This window comes from Coturnix japonica, chromosome 2 (genome assembly GCF_001577835.2).
Source record: "Coturnix japonica isolate 7356 chromosome 2, Coturnix japonica 2.1, whole genome shotgun sequence".
NCBI lineage: Eukaryota > Metazoa > Chordata > Aves > Galliformes > Phasianidae > Coturnix > Coturnix japonica.
The window spans coordinates 73,224,169-73,245,041 of NC_029517.1; the positions used below are offsets into that span (position 1 = coordinate 73,224,169).

The 20,873-nt window shown below is 38.7% G+C and overlaps 1 protein-coding gene and 1 long non-coding RNA gene across 11 annotated transcripts in view; both read left to right on the plus strand.

Moving 5' to 3' along the window:
- TNS3 (tensin 3) overlaps positions 1–20,873 on the plus strand; it is a 180,556-nt gene that overhangs the window by 151,150 nt on the left and 8,533 nt on the right. For all 10 annotated transcript variants that reach the window (XM_015854824.2, XM_015854825.2, XM_015854826.2 and 7 more), the window contains 5 exons: positions 11,568–11,739; positions 13,391–14,034; positions 14,647–14,733; positions 16,677–16,808; positions 18,818–18,913. In XM_015854824.2, the coding sequence (XP_015710310.1) occupies positions 11,568–11,739; positions 13,391–14,034; positions 14,647–14,733; positions 16,677–16,808; positions 18,818–18,913 (1,131 nt within the window). The remainder of the gene's footprint in view (positions 1–11,567; positions 11,740–13,390; positions 14,035–14,646; positions 14,734–16,676; positions 16,809–18,817; positions 18,914–20,873) is intronic.
- Positions 1,022–5,598, plus strand: LOC107309771. The gene is made up of 4 exons (XR_001553326.2): positions 1,022–2,780; positions 4,265–4,301; positions 4,403–4,457; positions 5,390–5,598. It is a non-coding gene; the product is annotated as an uncharacterized LOC107309771 (long non-coding RNA).

Below are 20,873 nucleotides of genomic sequence, written 5' to 3' on the forward strand. Positions count from 1 at the left end.
AACTGAGAAGTACTGTTAATTTGCTGGAGAGACAAGAAGCCTTGCAGAAGGGGAATCTAGATAAATTGGATCATTGAGCAATCATTAACGGCATGTTCAACAAAGTAAAATGCCAAGTTCTTTATCTGGGATGAGGCAATGTCAGATGTGTTTGGAGAGCATCTCAATAGAAAGGGACCTGGTGGTGCTGGTGACAGAAGGCTCAATGTGAGCCAGCAGTGTGCACTGGAAGCCAAGGGGATAAACTGCATCTTGGCGTGTGTTAAACACAGCATAGCCAGCCAAAGGATACTATTCTCCTGTTCTATTTTAGCATTGGTGCTGCCTCACCTTGAATTTTGTATACAATATTCAAAAAAGAAGTTAAGTCCTTTGAAAGCATCCAGAAGAAGGCAGTAAAGGTGGTAACAGTGATTATAAGCATGTCCTATAAGAAGAAGCTGAAGACACTTGGGTTGTCTGGAGAAAAGGAGGTGACCTTTTTGTTCTCTGTCCCTCTCTGAGGAGGGAAAATGATCGCTTCATCCTGGTAACCAGGGACTTGTGGAATGGCACAAAGCTGTAAAGGTTCAGAAGCACTTAATTATTGTGGGGTTGGTCAAACACTGGAACAGGCTTTCAGGCAAGCTGATTGTTTCCCCTGTCAGTGTTAAAGAGGCATTTGGATTTTGGTCTTAATAGTATGCTTTAAATTTGTGTTAGCCCTGAGGTGGTCAGGAAGTTGGACTTGATGATCCTTTCTAAGTGAACTAGTCTGTAATTAAATACTTATGAGTTAAAGTGATACTTGTTTATGGTCTCTTCTGAAAAGATAAATATACTTTCCTGCCATTTACGGATATCTCATCTGACTACAGAAAAGAAATAGCTTGTGTTATTTAAAGTTTTTCTTCTTTCTTCCATCAGCTCTTCCTCAGCCCTTACTGCCTCAAATACACTCACAATTCTATTTTTTTTTTGGCATATATTAAATATATGTTTGTATATGTTGCATCTATATTGCATATATATATGTATATTTGTATATATATTGCAAATTTTTTTTTTGCTTTTGTTGTTGCATGTGGTAGAGTTGTTCAAAGCTTAGGAAATGAATGTTTTTTTCACTAACTGAGCCTTCACATGTTGTCTCTGACAAATCTTACTGTCGATTATATAGCCAAACAATAAAAAGCTTCTAAAACTTGCAAATCAGAAAGGAAGCTGGACATTCAAATGTTGCTTCTGAATATAGTACTCTTCATGCATTGGTGAGAATGTTTTCTATTGAAAGCGGTTTTTGATAGTAGTCACTGTTTATAGGAGTTTGAAGAGTGTATTCATCTGCATTTCTCTCTTCCAGGAACCATGAAAAACAAAGTGTAATCATGTAGTAAGTTGGCACTTGTGGATTGCTGCATTAATACACTTTTCAGCCTCCGCAGAGATGTGGCAGAGATTGTCCTTCATTTTTTCCCTGATTATTTTGGTGTCTGTCACAATCTGTCCTCCCTGTTTGTGTGTCCTGACTGTTACCATTATGAAATTGATTAATAGAAATAGCTGGTAGGAGTAAATAATCTTAGAACGAATAGCTTAAGTGTACTTTTTGGTCTGTGACAGAAAGCATAATTATATTTAATTTGCTAATATCCATCTCTGTAATCAAGCCAATTTGTATAGTTCAAAGTTATGAAAATGGTGTAGTGTGCATGTCGCAAGTACTTTGCTTCTCAAAATTTGAAAGCAACTGAGTAGTTACAGGAAAGCTTTAAATTATCCAGTATGTTTTTGTCCATATCAAGTCATTTCCTGTACTCATCCTTTCAGAAGGTCTGGTGCTCTGCAACAATCTGAACAGGAAGTGTGCTGTCCATCATGGCACTGCAGTGTTTCCACTCATTTTCCTGACCTGCAAATAAAACCTACTCTGAACAATGTTGGGGGCGATATTGAATGCAGTACTGTAGGCTTACATGTGTTATTTTGTCAAAGAAGGATTGGGAAGTGAGTCAGACTTTATTCAGAACTTGGATACTAAATTTATCAGCGTTGAGCTAATTTGGCATTATACAGCAGCTGAAATATAGTCCACATTGAAATTCGTTTAGATTCAGTTTCAAGTTGTGTTTTTCTCTGAAAGAAAAAACAAATTAAGTGGTACAGATAATTGGGTTTCTGCTTAATAATAAATGAACAAACAAACCCCATATGCTGTGTGTGCTGACAGTCAGTGAAGAAAAGAGCTGTGAGCATTGTATGCTGTCTAACAGAAATGAATTGGAAAGTGTTTCAGGAGCAGTGCTGTGTGCTAAAGAAAACTGTGAGCAGGAGCCTGGGGGAGGGGAAAGAGAAGTTTAAAAAAAAGTCTAATTCAAATGAGTTGGTGTTTCCAGAACACAAAAAGACTGAATGGGCAGTCTGGCTGGAACAGTGAGCAGCAGCGCTAGCCCAAACTGTCCGTATATTATTTTCTGTCTGGATGGAGCGAACTCTGTCTTCAAATGACTGACTTCGTTTAGAGAGAGTCTCTTTTTGTTTCAGTGCAGACACTGGAATCCTCTTTGTCATGAAGTTTTAACACATTGGGTAGAGCGATTGGTATTTTAATGTGAAGAACGGCTTTTCACAAGCCTCCCTGTGGTGGAGTAGCTCGCCTGGCTGCTGTGCTCTTCTGAGCTGCAGAAAGAATGCAGTGCAATCAGCTTAACAAGAGGAAGCTCTTTTTTTTTCTGTTCTGAATAAAGTTCTTGCACAGCCCGTGCTTCACGAGAGAATTTCTATCATCATGGCCTCCATAGGTATGTTCTTGGTTTTCTGCTCTCCTTTCTTGTTTGCTTTCCTTGATTAGAAAACTCACTTTCCAGGGCTTCTGTGTTTTCCTGACCAGATTCTCATCACTGTGCAGTACAGTGTGAAATGCAGCCTGCTCTGTGAATGTAAAGCTGGGGGAAGGCAGGGGTTAAAGCAAACCACTTTAGCAATTCAGTCAGAGAGGTCTATCTGCAGTGCAATATGCTGCATGAGCTTCCTCAGCACTGGTGTAAATGCAGAACGAGGAGGTACTTCCATGTTGTATATTTCATATTGTTAACAAACTGTGAAGAAAAAGGGGGAAAAAATAGGCCTTATGTATTAAGTAGCAATACTTGGAGCTCAAAAAGAAATTGTAAAGTGTTAACAGACAGAGTTTTGTCATTATGAGCTTTATTTCTGTGATTGTTAATGGAGTGACAGGGCATAAGGCAGGACTTGTAAGCCTCATGAAGCTGGTTTTCTGTTAGCAAAGAACTTAATATCTTTCCTTTCTGAGAAATGGTGTTTGCCTGGGATATATGTAGTTGCTGACTGTGTATAAAAACTTTGTCTAGACTGATTTCATCCTGTGAGAAGTTCCAAATAATATAGAGTTCCTATAGTGAATTAATTTCTTTTCCTTCCAAAAGAAGGAAAAATGAGGAGACTATATAAGCATAAGTATTTCCCGAATGAGGAATTACACATGCTCTTCCTCCTTTTTGTGCATGTGATAAACAGGGTGCTAGATACTTTAAAGGCCTGATTCTAACAACCTTAATGAAAAGAGGTTTTCCATTCAGCCATTAGCTGATGCTTATATAAGAAAAATCACCGAATGCTTAAGATGGAACAAAAAACATGTAAAAGCTTTACTTCTCAATCTTGTTACACAATACGGAGCAACACTGAAGAGTAACTGAACAGAATTTGTTCTGATCAGTTTTAATTCCAGGCTATTAAAAGCATTCTTAAAAAACAAAACAACAACAACAAAACAACCCACAAGTTTGTTGTTCTAAGACAAAAAATGGTTTAGGTATCCAACTTAAAAGCTAAAAAGCAGCCCCTTGTTTTTGATATTGAGGCTGTAGGTAGCTCTGCTTAGCCATTTAGCAAGTGACTCCAGAAAGGTGAACAAATTGAAGATGTTCACATTTAGGCAGTAGTTTAGGAGAGAAAGGACAAAGTGAGACATTCAGTATAAGGTCTGAAAGTCAGCTTTGTTGCTTCCATTCCTATCAGTAACTAAGTATTTCTTAGACAACACAAACAGCATACTTGGACATCTGGTGTCCATTGATTAGATTGAAACTATAAATGAGAATTTCTCTAACCCTGTTTTCCACCTAGGAAGAGTAAACGGAATCATACAATGACATTTAGAATTTTACTGATAGGTGTTGATGCTTGCTTTCAGGAGTCACCTGCTTTGTTTAGTTCATATTTATTCTGATTTGGTAGCCTCCTTCTCTGTCTTTTTCAGCAGAGCTGTCAGTAGACGCAAGTTACGTTTTTCAGTTCAGGTAAGGCAACCCAAGCCTGCATTTCCCACATCTCAAGCAGTTTTAATAACTAATGAACTTCAGAGCACAGAGCAAACGTTTTTCTTTGTGTTTTCTTGAAGGGTGCTTAGTCTTCTAGGACATTCTGCTTGAAAAACAGCACTCTTCAGTTTTAAGGTACCAGTTAGCGTACTTCTTATTCCTTGGGATTATGTTTTGTTTTGTTTTTTTTTCTAAAACTGTTACAGTTTGATGCAAACTGTCATGTTCTGCAACATGAATATCTGAAATTCCATTATGAGATAAGCTACTAGGAATGGAACCAGCTATCTTTGATAACAGATAATTATTTTGTTATAAAGTGTATAGAGAAGTCACGTTAATAATTATTCCCTGTTTGTTTGGTTTGTTTTTGTTCATCACAAAATAATATGCTGAATTTCAAGGCAGTAGTGCTCCTCCTTACATGTTATGGAATGACAGCTATATTAGTGGCTCTCTCTTAAAGAGTGTTTTCGTAACTGTCACATTTTATGTCTGAATGTAACTCAGATGACTCTAAGAGATACCTCAGCAGCTGATCTGCATTCCCAAGACAGCAAAGTTATGCTTAAAGTCAATAACAGACCATCTGCAAGATCTTTCAAAATATGTGAGAGGTCACATGCGTCAGTCCCAAGAGAAGGCTTTTTTCTTCCTCAGCACTATTTGGGGAAATAAGAGCAAAATTAGTCTAAGAACTCCTTCAGGAACCCATGATGCACAACTTATTGCTTTTAAGATGGGTTGCAAACTCTTCAACAAATGCAGCTTAGTTTTTGGTTTTTTTTTTTTTGGTACTTCTGAGCGGGTCAGTGATATAAATTGTTTGTGAACAGTGTAAGTATCTGTCAGGGAATTGGTATTTTCTCAGAAATGTTAGAAAGCAGTATTTTCAGGGCAGCAACTTTGAAACAAGGATCTGGTAAACCACCATTTGATGGTAATACTTATCTCTGTGAATACAAGGGTAGAGGGTAGTAGCAATTAATTCTCTGATCCTGGAGTTGCCTGGAGATACGTTCATGACTGGCATAGCTCCAGAGGTTGTATTCATTTGTTACTGGCAGGAGCCCCTGGGGGCCATTGCAGGATCTAGAAGTTACTAGAACATGAATCCTACTGTGTACACACTTCTATCAGGCATCTTGCTATCAGGCTGGAATATGTGGAAGTAGTATACAGACAACCTTAACTCACCCTTGATGAGGAGAGCTACTATGCCAAGGATGTTTCCTCAAGGGGCAACATGGATGATGCAAGTTCTCTTCATACATAAGGCAAGAATTGATTTATTTTTTTTGTCTTGTAATACATCTGGAAGTTTCCCATAACATAGTTAACAGTTTTTAAGTGTGCACCATAAATAATAACATGAAGTAAGCTAGCAGCAGTATAGCTTACCTCTAGTTACTAGCAGTTGGGGTTTAACTGTTAAACGTCAGATTTCTTCCACCAAATATCACTGAAATCACTTACTATTTCTCCAGATTTGTTGCTTTATTTCCCAGGTGGTGAGCTCCCACATGGTTATCATTGTCTTTTTTTGTAAGAGAAAAGTATATGTATTCCAGCAAGGTTCTTGTAAGTGAGATTAAATGAAGTTGGTCTTGCTAGTGCAGCAGGTAGTATGTGGATGCTACAGCTGTAGGTTCTCTTATCCTGCAGGTTCCACCCATCTGATTCTGTGACTAGCAAAGAAAGCCAAACTACTCAAACGGATGTTAGCAGAATCTCCAAGCAATAATTACTTTGTCTGTTCCTTTACAATGATGGAAAAGAAAAAAAGGTTTTGTTATACTGTTGCAGTTACAATCTGGTTGTTAGAGATATATTTCTGAGAAGTAAAGGAAAGTAACAGCAGCTGACCTTGTGATTGTATGTGCATTTCACTCAAGACAAGGATAACTGTGATGAGTTATCAGGGTAAGTTGTATCTGCAGTGCTCCTCATTTGTTGCTTAATATACTCACCATCAGTAAACAGTTGGGTTTTTTTGCAATCAGATGTGCTACCGCACAACCAGCTTCTATGGTAGTGCCCATTTGAGTTGTAATTTATTTTAAAAATAATTAAAAAGTTGAGATGAAAACTTCTTTCAGTTGCACTATTTCGTCTTTGCAAATCATTCCTTGTTATGCTTCAAATTTGGCAGCATGTTTTGCATATAAAGTCTCTTCAGATTGTAACTATTGAGAACTGATGTGATTTCCTTACAAATTAAGCGCAGCATCATACTATTTGTTTCAACAGAAAAGTACTTCCCTGTCCATTTTTCACTGAACACGTTTCCTTCACCTGTGATCTTTCATTTTTTGAGTCCTGCTTTCATTTGAGACATTGAGGCTAAAATATTGGTAATCACTGAGTTTTACTCATCAAGGGGTACAAGCACATATAATGTAATGCACACGGGTTTCATTGTGACTGAACGTGTGTGGCAGGAGCGAGAGGTGGAGTTAGCAATGCACTGTGCCCTCTCCTTGTCCTGGTTTCATCTGAGACAGTGCCTGGTATAAAGTAATGGGGTTAATGTGAACAGTGAGATGGAAGTGGAGGAATTTCTGAATGAGTCTTGTCAATACAGAGCATCATTTTGGAGCAGCCTTCATAAAATATACAATATAGCAGATGTGCATAAGTAGGAAAACTTTTCAGTTGTTCATGTTTTTTATTGAGACATAGAGAAAAGAACAGTAAAACATTAAAATAGAGGGATATTTGACTGTGTGAAACTAAGTCTGGTTCAGTGGGAGTAGCTGCAATTCATAGTGAGCTCTTGAGGTGTTTGTCAGAGATTTATAGTGAAATTTTACATTTCCTGTGTATCGTCCCTGAAAACAGTGTTCACAAATGCATGTACAGCCAAAAATGATGACATGAATAAGACGCAATTGTGAAATGAAGGATATTGCTCTCTGCTAAGATAGAGCTTATTAAAGTCCTGTAGAGAGACATGGTCAGATTTTTAGGTTGAATGTCTGCTTGCAACTCAGTACATTCAATTCAAAAATTGGTAAGTCATTATGTTGGCTGAAAATGGAGTCTCAAATATACAGAGAAGTAGAAAACTTTTTTGCAATATTGAAACCTGTTCTCAAATTCCTGTATCAAAACAGAAAGTAAGGCTGCTAGTGTATCAGAATCTATAAAGTTATTTGTACTGCACTGCATCCAGTCCAGATGGAGTTAATAGCACACTTCTATTTTGTCATTGCAGTGTGAGAGTTGTGTGCTGGGGACAGGTCAGGCTGCTGGGCTGTCCCCATGATGGTGGTGAGGTGGGGGCCTGGCCTCATTTAGACCTATGCTGGGCTGCAGATTGGACATGTCTGGTGTAAATTGAGAAGATGTGCAGCAAGAAGCACCAGTAATTTGCAGCAAGCATGTAGGAGGAGTTCATACCACATATACAGGGAAGAAACTGTATGATTGCACAGTAGAGGGTTAACAGCTGACTGGTGACCGTGGACTCTGTCAGACAATAAAGAGGGCATAGCTGAAGTATTCACAAGCTTGTTTTTAATTGAAATATAAACAAAGCTGCTTTCATGGGAAGTGCCTTTCAGATACCCTTGTTTCTAGCTGGGAAATAGTTGTACAGAGTTTGTGTTGCAGATTTCATACCAGGCTGCTTGTGGCTTTTCACTCTTGTGTAAAAAAAAAAAAAAAAGGCTTTGAAAAAAAAATACTGTGTTAATCAGCATCACAGTGGTCCTTCAATATTGTAGCCTCTGTGCTGTAAAGATAATAGCAACAAACTGTGGCCCGAGACAAGGATGATTTGAGTCTTAGTTTGTGCTGTTAGTGGTGGAAATGCTTTGCTATGTATAAATGCTTTAGGTTAAGTCTTGTTCACATACCTCACATTGCGTAACAATGGGAGAAGATTTAAAATTATTTCATAAGAAGCTCCCCTCCCATCTTCCCCCTGGATTTTTTGTTACTGAGTTCCCAGCATAGTCTGATACTAAGCAATAGGCATAGATACATGGAACAAAATAAGCAAATTGAGTTAAGCCTGTAATTGTAATTCCCATACCTGCAGGAGAAACATAAGCTTCTCCTGTTTTGTAGCAGAGTCATCTCAGCCTGTATTGTAATTGGGAGGCATCTGTCTAGACGCTCACATGCAGAAATTAAACATCTGTTACACTTAAGATGCATTTTCTTACAGATGCAGCTCTCAGTAGGTCCACCAGCATTTAGCCTACAGAAGGTTGTATTGCTAGGGAAACTCGGGTGGTCATCAGATACACATCAATTTGATCAACTAAACATGTTTTTTTTGTTTTGTTTTTTCTCAATAATAGTTATAATAAAGCAGTAATACTTTATCTTATATGGAACTAATTGTTCATGGCTTAACATCAATCTTTATAATACTTGGAAGTGCCACTGATTTCAGTAGGAATATGACCTAGGACTGTGTTTCCACCCGAATGAAATATACAGTATATACTCAATATGTCCAATGTACATATACAGTACATACAGTATGTCTGAACTGTTACAGATCTTCTTAGTTCTTCCCTAATGCACCCATTTCTGATGGATTTCCTTTGAAGTTCACTTTAATAGCTGGCGTGGATCTAGTTAAAATAATGGGTGAAGTTAAAAGATATTTTGGTAGTTTTTTAATGCTTTCCTTATTCATTCAAGTGGTTGCTCTGTACAGTATGTGTGCTATGTGAGGAATTCAAATTGTTTTCATTCAGATGACTGATTAGCAGGTTTTCTTATCTCAGGCATTTATTTTAAGTACCTTGCATCCTATGTATGCAAATAAAAACAGAGCCAGACTGTACCATGAAAAGTATTGAAAAGATTTCCTTAGACTTATTTCAACAGGGTTCACAGAAATGGAAATAAACTTACTTTTTACACTGTTAGTAAGATTTCTTTATGGAAAAGGTGCAGTAAAATGACCTGAACTCTTAGTAGGGGTGGAGCTGTTCTGTATCTTTCTTCTTTGTTGTTGTTGTTATTGTTGTTTTTACTGTCTCAGTCTTTTAAAATGTTTCTAGTATTCTAGAGATAGTACTTACGGATTACTTCACGTATTCCTTGTGAGTGCTTAGGGATTATTTCATGTATGGTCTCCTTGTGAGTGTTTAGTTGATTGATTAGAGCTGTTTAGATGTATGTAACTATTCAGATGTGTAAGCTTTCACAGTACCATATCCTCTGTGGTAGAAAGTAGTGCCATTGAACCTGAACATATGTGAACTGATTTTGAATCGCTTTAGACTATTCCAAGATAATTAAATGCCAAACTCATTAGACTGTGTCTAGTATAACAGAGCACCTGTAAGGAAAAGAAGAAAATGTTCTTTTATAAATTTCTTCAGTAATAAGGAACTGAGGAAATAGTCCTGAGCAGACGAAGTTCCTAAGCCAGTATCCATTGTATTTGGAAAGTTGCGGCAGTCTGATAAAGTTCCCCATGGCTGGTAAAAGGGGAAACATAATCGTCATTTTTGAAAAGTTAAAGGTAACAATAGGCCAATTAGTCTCACCTCTGTGTCCAGTGAGATGATAGAGGTGATGGGAGGCAGCAAGCATGGCTTCACCAAGGGCAAATTGTGCCTGAGAGGTACCTTCTAGGATGGTATTACAGCATTGGTGGATAAGGAAAGTGCAGCTGACATCACCTATCTGAACTTGTGAAAGGCATTTGGCACTGTCCTGTGCAACATCCTAGAGTCTAAAATGGAGAGACATGGATTTGATAGATGGACTGCTCAGTAGATAAGGAGATGACTGGACTGTCTCACTCAAAGATTTGTGTTCACAGGTTCAACATACAGGTGGAAACCAGTGATGAGTGGTGTTCCTCAGGGGTCAGTATTAGGACTCGCACTATTTAACATCTTTGTCAGTGACTCAGGGAGTGGGAATGTGGTGCACCCTCAGAACGTTTGCTGACAAAACCAAGTTGTGTTCTGTGTTCAACATGCTGGAGGGTAGGGGGTGCTATCGAGAGGGATCTTCACAGTCTTAGAGGAGGGTCCATGTGAACTTCACATAATTCAACAAGGCCAATTGCAGAGTCTTGCAAGTGGGTGAGGGCAGTTCCAAGCATGAATACAAGCTGGGTGATAAGAGGATTGAGAGCAACCCTGTGGGGAAGTACTTGGAGATGATGGTGGGTGAAAAGCTGAATATGAGCTGGTAATATGGGGGTGCAGCCCAGAAAGCTGAGAGTACACTGTGATGTATCCAAAGAAGTGTACATAGCATGTCAAGAGAGATGATTCTCCTCCTGCTCCACTATTGATGAGAGCCTGCCTGGAGTACTGCATTTGGCTCTGTGGTCCTTAGCAGACGAAAAATATGGACTGGTTCCAATGGAGGACCATGAAGATGATCAGTGAACTGGAATACCTTTCATACAAAGACGGGCTGAAAAAGTTGGGGTTACTTAGCATGGATAATGCTATGAGAAGACCTTGTATTGGACTTCCAGTACCTAAAGAGGATCAAGGGATAACGGTTTCAAGCTAAGAGAGGTTGGTTTTAGATTAGTCTTTAAGAAGAGTTTCTTTGCTATGAGGGTGGTGAGGCACCATTTGCCCAGAGAATTTTTAGATGCCCTATCCCAAATAATGCTCAAGACCAGATTGAACGAATTTCTGGGCAACCTGACCTGGTGGTTGGCAATCCTGCACACAGCAAGAGGCTTGGAAATAAATTGTCTTCAAGGTCCAGGTTGTTAATTAATGTGTTGAGCAGCATTGGTCCTATTATCAACAACCACTAGAGTACAGTATTGACTGGGCTTGGTCTTAGCTTGGTGCAACTGAACACAAGCTTCTGGGTCCATCCATTCAGTCAGTTTTCAGTATACCTCACTGTCCACTTATCTAACCAATACTTCTTAGCAGGTGCCATGCCCCATTCAGCAGCAGGCAGAATTGGTGAGCTGAATTAACACTCCAGTTTTCTATCACTTCACTGTGTAAGTGAACATTGACAGTGTGTATAGTTACATAGAGAAGTTGACTAGAAATATCTGTCTTAACACTGTGGAATGCAGAACAACTTGTCTCTGCTATTTATTTTACTGCTGGATATTTTTAGCAATCAATGTGATGTTTCAAAATAAAATATTACTGCTTAAACAAGTGAAAAATGGTCCTATTAAAGGAAAAATTGTTCTATAAGCCCTTCTTTCAGGCAGTGTAAAGCCCATAAAAATGTGGATTGTTTTTTAATTTATCTTTTACCTTCTTTCATTTGCTGCAGAATCTCAGAGTTTCGCAGAAGCCCTTAACCATCCTACAGTAGTGTCTGACAAAACCATAGACACTAACCCTGCTTTGCTGAGATCCAACACGCAGGTGGAGCCTTCCTTTCAACACTGTTTAGTGTCCTCGTGTACAGCTTCAAGTAGCAGATCTGTGCCAGTGGGAGAAAGGTAGGAAATGATTATCTGATCTGAATGTTTAGTTCTCCTTACTGTCATTTCTAGTCACTGTGTTACACTTACATCTTCACTGCAGACCATTTGGCCATGAACTTTGATTGTAACCTATAATGATGTTGTTGCCCACCATCTGGAAATTACCACTTTCAAAAATGTCCCTTGTATGTTTGAGATGGAACACACAGTTTTAATAATAAATTGGGAATACAAAAACGAATAGAGATTTATAGCTTAATTACTTTATTACGTTCTAGCAGAAGCTTGTATTTGTTTGCTGTGTTTTTAACCAACTTCTCTAATGCTTTACTGAAAAGCATTTAGTGAACCTTTACATTGGAATGAGTTGTATGTGAGTGAGAGACAGCAATCTGATCACTGCAGTACCCATGTTTATAGTCAGTAAAATGTCAGGATTTGCATTTGGTGGTGAATAACTGACTCCCTTCATCAGAGTGAGAATTTTTATTATGTTTGTACTGAGGTAAACACGTAGGGCTCTGAACCAGAGCTTTAATAATATAAATTTACAGAATGGTCCTTGTCTGTCTGTAATAGTTTCCTTCTTCGTCATTCTACAACAACATTCCTTTGTGGCTAACTATTCATATTCAAAATAATTGGCTCCTTCTTCTCAGTAAGAATTTGGAATGTTGGTGTTTCGAACTCTCATTAAAGGCTTAGAGAGTGTTGATTTCTATCTGACTTCATATCTAATGGATTTCATTTCCTTGAACTGAGAAAGAAATTTCTTTTTGTAATTATGACTGAATCAAATATGTTATCACTTTCTGAGATGGCCATGTGACATTTCATTTTAAGTGGATATGGGTTAAGAGCTTATAAGACATTGTGGTCATTGTCAGCTTTCATTCCTGCCATAAGCTTTAACTTGAAAGTTTTGTTCCCTTCTTTCTAAATATCTTTCCTGATGTTTTTTTTAAATATAATTTGCAGATAGCTTGCAGATGTTCCCACCCCTACTCTCTCCTCCCCCTTCTCCACTCCCTTTCTCTACCTGGCTTTCCTACCCCCCTTTTTCCATGTCTCAGCTCCTTTCTCCTTTTTATTAAATTAACATAAGAGATACTGCATGTAAGAAGTGTTGTAGCAGTGTCAGTCTTATTCCATAAATCTGTCTTTGATGACAGATGGCTTAAGAAATTCTTGCCTCCGACTGCTCTTTTTTCAGCCAGCACTGTAGATCACCATAGATCTCCAGGACCTCTGTGAAGCAATGTTTTGAACAGTCTAATTGAATTAATTCACACTAAAAATAATGCTCTCAAATAGGAGGAAAGAGGAGTGTTTTTAACAATGATTAATTTGATGGCCTGACTTACAGTGCAAACTCAGAAACTCTGTCATCGCCATGGCTGGATTGAGGGTGAGATGAGACAGAAAGTAATGAACTGCATTCAGGAGTGAGTATTCAGGATGGGGCCGGAGTCCCTGGTTCGAACTTTATGACCAGGTCCTGCATGTTATCGAACATGTCAGTTATTGTCTTGAGTGAGTGAGTGCTTTCAGTAATGACCAGAGGATACACTGTCTAGTGACATTTATAGAAAATGATTTGCCTGTTTTATTTTTGTGTTCAATTTTTGTCTCTCTTTTTTTTTTTTTTTTTTTTTTTTTTTGACAGCCCCCTTGCGGCAGAACATTCTTGGACTGAAAACAGCCCTAAATCTTCCAAATTGTTCCAGCTTTCAATAGGAAGCAACAGGCCAACAGGAAGTTATCATGTGCCTTCTGAATTTTCAAACTCTGTGCAAGATGGTTCTCTTTTGTCTCATTTCCAAACCCCAGGGCTGCAAGCTGTCACCCTGAGCAACCTGGAGAAATCACCAGCAGAGCAACAGCATGAACCTGCTGTCAGTAACAGTGCTCAGCCTTACCGAAGCTACAATGGGGCCAATGTGGGCATTAGTTCCCCCCAAGAGGAGAAAGAAGCTACTTTTATAGCCAACACTAGCATCTCTTCTAAAACCATGAGCTCACCTGTAGAAAGTGCAGAAGATGAAGGCTTTTTGGCCCAAAATTTTCTTGCAATGACTTCTGGACATATTAGTCAGAACAATGCAGTCCATCCGTGCCTTGGAGGGAACCTACATTCTCAACCACCTCTTCCAGAGAAAAAGAGGTCCTCTGAAGGGGACCGTTCCTTCATCTCCATCTCACCTTCTTCAAGTGGTTTCTCAAGCCCCCACAGTGGAAGCACAATCAGTATCCCCTTCCCAAGTGTTCTTCCAGATTTCTCAAACACTTTAAACACTTCTCTGGTGCCAGGTAGGTTCTGCATCAGAGATATGCATAACATATCAGAATTGTATGAGTTTATCTCTCAGTAAGGAGGGATTTTAAATGAAAAGGAGCTAAAAAGCAGTGGAAGGAAAATGGAGGGCTTGATTTACAGTAAGAGGCACTGGTTCACTATTTTGTATGCACTGTTCTGAAGACTATGGTGCAGAATTGTTACTTCTGTCCTTATCTGTCAGCCCACCTTTGGAGCTGTGAAATCACAAACAAGCAGTATCTAGTCCAACCTCTCCTAATAATGGATGGTTTATTTCTTCATCTTTGCTAGACTTGTGCCAAGAGTAGTTAAAAATAATGATACGTGTATATGCTTTTACTAAGAATATAACTTTGTTATAACTTTATAAACTTAAGAGTTTTCAATATCTTACAGGTTTTGTAAAATTAAACTTTAAGAGAGCTTTTAGAATGTTAATGTAGGTTATTATACATTTTGGTTCTAAAATAATTGAGATTTTTTTCTCTGTTGTCTAATCATTAGATTTTAGAACAATTAATGTGATTGGAAGCTAGGAAGAAAAGGAAAAATACTTCCATACTTAGAAAATTTGTTGACTTCTTTTTACCCTTTTTATTTCACAGAGAACACAACAGAGAAACAAGTGACTGTAAAATTTGTCCAGGACACTTCCAAGTTTTGGTATAAACCAGTTATCTCAAGAGAACAAGGTATATCAGCTGAGGTATATTCTGGGGTATATGTTTACTAGTAAGCTAGTTGGTGTATGCTTATTAACTTTTTATTTCAGACTACTGGGTGTATAGGGTAATTATAAGAACAATTACAGAATGTATAAGGGCAGAAGACAATTTCAATTTATTTAGTCTGAAAGCTGAATTTGAGAGTGAAGGGCATTCAAGTATTCCTGAGAAAATGTTGAGTTAGTCATATAAATAATTATCCTAACTTAACTAACCACAGAGTAACTTAGAACTTCCTCTGGTAGCTGCTGCAAAAGTACTTCAATGAAAAAATAGTTTCTGTTGTTTCCTCACAGCAATGGAAGTCATTTTAAGGTCCGTGTCAGGGGATGGGCTGAACAGCTCAGTGGGGAAGAGCTGCTGTCATGATAACATGGGGCAGGGAGTCACCACAGGTGGGGCTGTGCTGGGCCACATACAGCCTGCAGGCTACAGCTTGGACATTCCTCTACAAACAAAAGTTTTATGACAATCGAGTTTGAATCAGTGCTTCATTAGATGACCCTTTTGTCTTTTTTTTTAAGTGAGGTTATGAATTTTGCTATTAGATTTTAGAGTCTGTAGCAGATGCATGACAAACCAGAGCAGTTTTCCTACAAGTTTTTCCTCCTGAGGAGGACTTCATATCTTATTTCTAGCAGAGATCACAGAATGTAAACACAAAGTATTTCAGTGCTTGGACAGTCAAAGAGCAAATACCCAGTTACATCACCTCTCTCTCTTCAAAACAAGAAAAAGAGTGAGAGAACTTTGAAGGGACAGAAATTTGATGGTGAGTGAGAACTGGTAGCCTCTGACTTAAAGCTGCATAGAAAATGAAAGCAGTGCTGCCTGTTCAGTCTGGGAATTAGGGAACTGTTCGTCTCTGTGCTTCTAGCAAGTTGATAACATGTAAATAGGGATCAGTTTGCCCTTTCTGTATAAAAGGAAACAATGTATAGTAGGAAGACTTGAGAAGAGGGCCACCTTTCCTTTGTCTGGGTTGTTTGTGAGCATGCAAGTTAGGTATAATGATAGCCAATGTGCAATCATTCTGCTGCATTTACTTTGATGGTAACTGAAATAGGAAAGAAAGAAGGGGACAAAACAATATTTAATCTTTCATCTTTTGGCACATTTCCCAATTATAAGCATTAAAAGTGGTTTTTGTGTGTTTGGATTTGATTTGATTTGATTTGATTTGGGTTTACTTCTCTCAAGGGAAGATGATAGTCTTTCATGAACTTAAGCCTAACCTTTAGTTGAAGCTTACATCGGCACTGTCAGCTTGAAGCTGTCTCTACATTGCCAGGAAGTTTGTATCAGTATCAGCTATGGTCATGAACATCAGATACTAACCTAGGTCATTGCTGCAGCAATAGTTAACTGTTTTTGCACAGTATTCTTGATAAATGAAAAAGCATGCAACAAATGAAAAGGCATGTGACAACCTCTGTCTTTATTGAGAGGTTCCAGCTACTATAGTTGTCATTCAAAGATGCAAATGTTTCCAACTACTTGCATGTAGGCACTTGACCTGAGGTACAAATCTACACTGTTGTGTGAAAATCAACAGATTATCAGTTGCAGCCTAGTGGGCAGTAGAGATTTGTTGTCTGCTCTGTGTATCAGGAGTTTACCACTAACCAGTGTTTTCTGCTGGAAATACTGTTTGCATAAGATCTGGTAGGATTTGCACATTCTTTACAGTTAAAAAATCACTGGGATCTGTATTTCAGGTTTCTTTTAAGGTAAGTATCTATGAGATTCATACAAGATCCGTTCAGATCTTCCAAATATGTTTGATTGTAGTCTCTTTTACAGAACATAAAAATATCTCCTTTATTCTTTTTAATTGTGGATATGCAACTGTAATTTTTTTGTGTATGTGTTATTCTGAAAATGTTTTTCATTTCTGAAATTCCTTACAGCCATTGCTGTTCTCAAGGACAAGGAGCCTGGGTCATTTGTTGTTCGAGACAGTCATTCTTTCAGGGGAGCCTATGGGCTTGCAATAAAAGTTGCTACTCCACCTCCTTCTGTGCTGCAGATGAACAAGAAAGGTATTGTTTGGCTTATTTCTGTCCTTAAACAAACTATATATCATTGGAAGTCTGTTAATTGTGTGTTAATCTTCCACTTCCAGTAAGTGCATCTGGAATTACAGGATCCTTTTGATTCCTTGCAGTAGTATTTAATTGAATGGAACTGGATATTTATTGTACTTCACGGTTTCACCATGGTTTGTCTATGTTTGTATGCTGTGGTAATCTATGTATCATACCTTATCAACCGGATAGCAAAACAGTGCCATCTCAGTAGTGTGCCCTCCTTAGCAATTAGAAGTGTGTGTTTGATCCCAGGTAAAGTTTTCACTTGGCTGGGAGATTTTATAGTTTTGACCCCAATACTTTGTTTTGAGACAGTTACACATTAAATATAAATCTGAGGAGATTCCCTAAGGAAAGATGATTGTTGTTTAAAAGGAATGATGAAATAAGGTCACCCTGAGAGTGAAACAGCTCTCCATCCCCCAGCAGAAGTTGAGCAGGGGAGGTGGGCAACCAGTATGGATGTGCAAGGACCTGAAGCTTAAACTGAGTGTAAAGAGGGAAATGTACAGAAAGTGGAAGCAGGGTTGTATAGCCTGGGAGAAATGCAAGGCTGTTGCCCTTGTGTGTAGAGATAAGATTAGGAAAGCCAAGGCTCAGGTGTAGCTGAACTTGGTGAGGGATATGAAAGATAACAAGAAGGGGTTTTACAGGTAATAGGACAGATCAAGGAGAGTGTGTCATCCCGTCCCCCCCCTGATTAAAGGTAATGGAGAACTGGCTTCTGCATAGAAAAAGCTGAGTTACTCAGTGAGTGCTTTGCCTCAGTCTTCACAGATGGTCAGGCTTCCCATGTCTGCAAGAACCAGGTATGGGTGAGAGGAGCGTATTCTGTCCCACACTGACAGTGGAACAAGTCCTCCTCATGAAGTTGAATGCATGTAGGTCCGTGGGGCCAGATGATATTTATCCTAGGGTTCTGAAAGAGATGGCTGATGTGGTTCCCAAGCTGCTCTCCATCATATTTGAAAAATCCTGACTGTCTGGTGAAGTCCCCGGTGACTGGAAAAAGGGAAACATTACTCCCATTTTTAAGAAAGGGGGAAGGGAAGACTCAGGGAACTACAGATCGGTGAGCCTCACTTCTGTGCCTGGGAAGATCATGAAGCAGATCCTCCTAGAAGCTACATTAAGGCACATATGAGACAAAGAGGTGATTTGAAACAGCCAGCATGGCTTTATCATGCTTTATCATACTTTTCATATGCAAAGAATCTGAAAGCATATGTTTAAAAGAATGCTGAATCTCAAGGGATTTTTATTCTTTGAATCTCTTCTTTACATCCCACTTAGAATTTTAAATTTGTCTTGGAGCCCTGGGAGATAAGAACTGTATTTAAAAATCTAGTGAGCTACAGAAACCTGAGTGTTTCATGTAATTGCCTGCAATTCATGCAATTGCTTCCGAAGTAAAGGCTTAGGATAAAACTGAAAACATTTTAAGACTTAAAAATTCCAAGAGACAAGATGATTCCCCTTATGTTTGTGCAGCTAAATGTTCTATTGTTTTGACCTGGAAGCGTTCTGTGAGCAATTTCTAGTTCTGTCACTAGAGTTCTGAGTATCAGACTTTTAGTTCTTTGTCACACAGGATACAAGCTCTCCTAATCTGCAAGTATGTCAGAATTTCTAGCCATTAATTTTCAAAACACCTTTCCCTGTCTGTATTTGGGTCCATGCTTAGACACCATTGCATATTTGGATGTCAGTAATTTATGATGATGAGACTTTGTTCTCTGTATATCTAAAGCGAGCTATTTGCCTGTTTGTTTGTTTTGCAGAATTGTCTTTTCACTATGTCTTATAATGTTGTTGCATAGCAACTCTAATGTATTTGCATGTTGCGTATAAAACATACGGTGTTAATGTGGAAAACCGCTTTGTGAAGACCTACTAATGTGTGAGACTATTGCTTGTTCCTTGCATCTCTTCATGTGTTTATTTGTTCTTTTTCAACACAGTTGGAGATTTGTCAAATGAACTTGTAAGGCACTTTCTGATTGAATGCTCTCAGAAGGGGGTTCACTTGAAAGGATGCCCAAATGAACCATGCTTTGGTAAGTACTGTGTGTCACAGGGATGTAGAGAATGGAAACAGTTTGCATTTGCCAGGGCTGTTTTATAGACTTGGACAGAGTGGAGCTGAGAGTACACTCTCCTCAAGTCTTCAAGATTTCTGTAGGAACCCATTTCTAGCAGCCTTATACACATAAGGTATATGCGCAGAGCACTGTAGCACAGATCTACATGACTAAGCTTCAGGGTGTTATGCTCAACTACTGGCAGCATTGCTTCAGACATCTTAGCTAGATTAATATTGAAAGTTTTAATGTATTTAAGACTTTTGTGTTATTTTGTCCTATACTGTATTAAAAATAGAAGATGGCTAAAATGACAATAGAGTATCACTCATTAAAAAATGTGCATTATGGCACATCCGTCTACATAATATAATGCATTGAAAGCTCATTATGCATTGTGGTAAACAGCAAAATAACAACCCAGCTGCTGACTTAGTCAGCATCTTCAGTGGGGAAGGAGGAGAAAATAGGATGACAAGCTCATGTGTCAAGATTAAATCAGGAATATTGCTTACTTGTTACTACTGCAGGCAAATAGAATTTACTTTGGAAAAATTCATGTGATTTATTGCCAATTAAAATTGATCTGGGTAATGAGAAATGAGGACAGACATTAAAATAACACTTTTCCTCCTGTTCCTTCTAAGCCCAACTTCACTTCTTCATCCCAGATTTCTCAATTCTCACCCCAGATAAGGTGCTGCAAGAGGGGCTGGGGATAATATGATCAGTACCTAACAATTACTCCATGGCTTCTTCCTTCTTCCACTTCTCATGTGCTGAATCATGGGCTTTCCACAGGCTGGAGTCCCTTCAGCACCAAAAAATGTCATGGTTTGGCCTGATTCCATGACTAATTAGGCAAAGGGACCCATGGACCCACACCCCAGAGGAAGGGGAAAGGAAGAAGGGAAAAGGTAGGGAGATGGGCCTAGACAAGGAAAACAGCAGCAATGAGCTAAGGGAGAAAGCTGATTTACTAAATGTGATAGCAGAATGTGAGATAACACAGTATAATACGATATAATTGGAATTGAAACTAATAAATACATGAGACAGAAGGCCTTACTCTAATGCCGTAGGCAAGATGGCTAAGGTGCACACACAGCACAGATGAGCAGAAAAAGAGCAAAGCTAATTGAGCCACTTCAAGAAATGTTCACCTGCTCTGGTGTGGGGATGTTCGTGAGCTTCAATGTGTGGTATATATTATTAAAAACATGGAGCACCTTTATCTGGCTTTGGTCTTCTCCCTGCTGTGTAGCACTCTCTTGCTCCTTCCTTTTCTCTGTGCAGCCTTTTCTTCTCTCAAATGCATTTTACCAAAGGTATTACCAGCTTCACCTCACTCATAGGGGCTTGCTACAAAACTTTGCCACATACAGCCAATATACTTGTGAGAGGGTCTTCTACCATAAAGTAAGCAAGTGTAAAATAAAGTGTAAAATTCTAGTTTAAGTAAATACAGGTGGATTGGATTTTGTCATGGTCTCACATGCTAATGGCAAGTATGTCTGACATTCAGTTACTTAAATTGAAGCCAAGACCAGGTGGTAAAAAGAGGCTCTAAACATCAGTGTTTATGGCAGTAGTTAAGAGAAGTATAATGTAATGATGAATGTTATTTATAATAGTGTTGCACTGAGGGAGGGAAGTTTTCCCTGTGCCATCTTTTATACTTTATAAGCATACAGTAGAGAATTAACAGAATCATAGTACCACCAAGACTGGAAAAGATTTCTAAGATCATCCAGTCCAACCATCCTCATATCATCAAAATTTTCCACTAAACCATATCCCTCAGTACTCTAAATGTTTCTTGAACATCTCCAGAGTCAGTGACACCACCACCTCCTTGGGCAACCTGTTCCAGAGCCTGACCACCCTCTCATAAAAGTATTTCATAATGTCCAAACTGAATCTCCCCTGGAGCAAT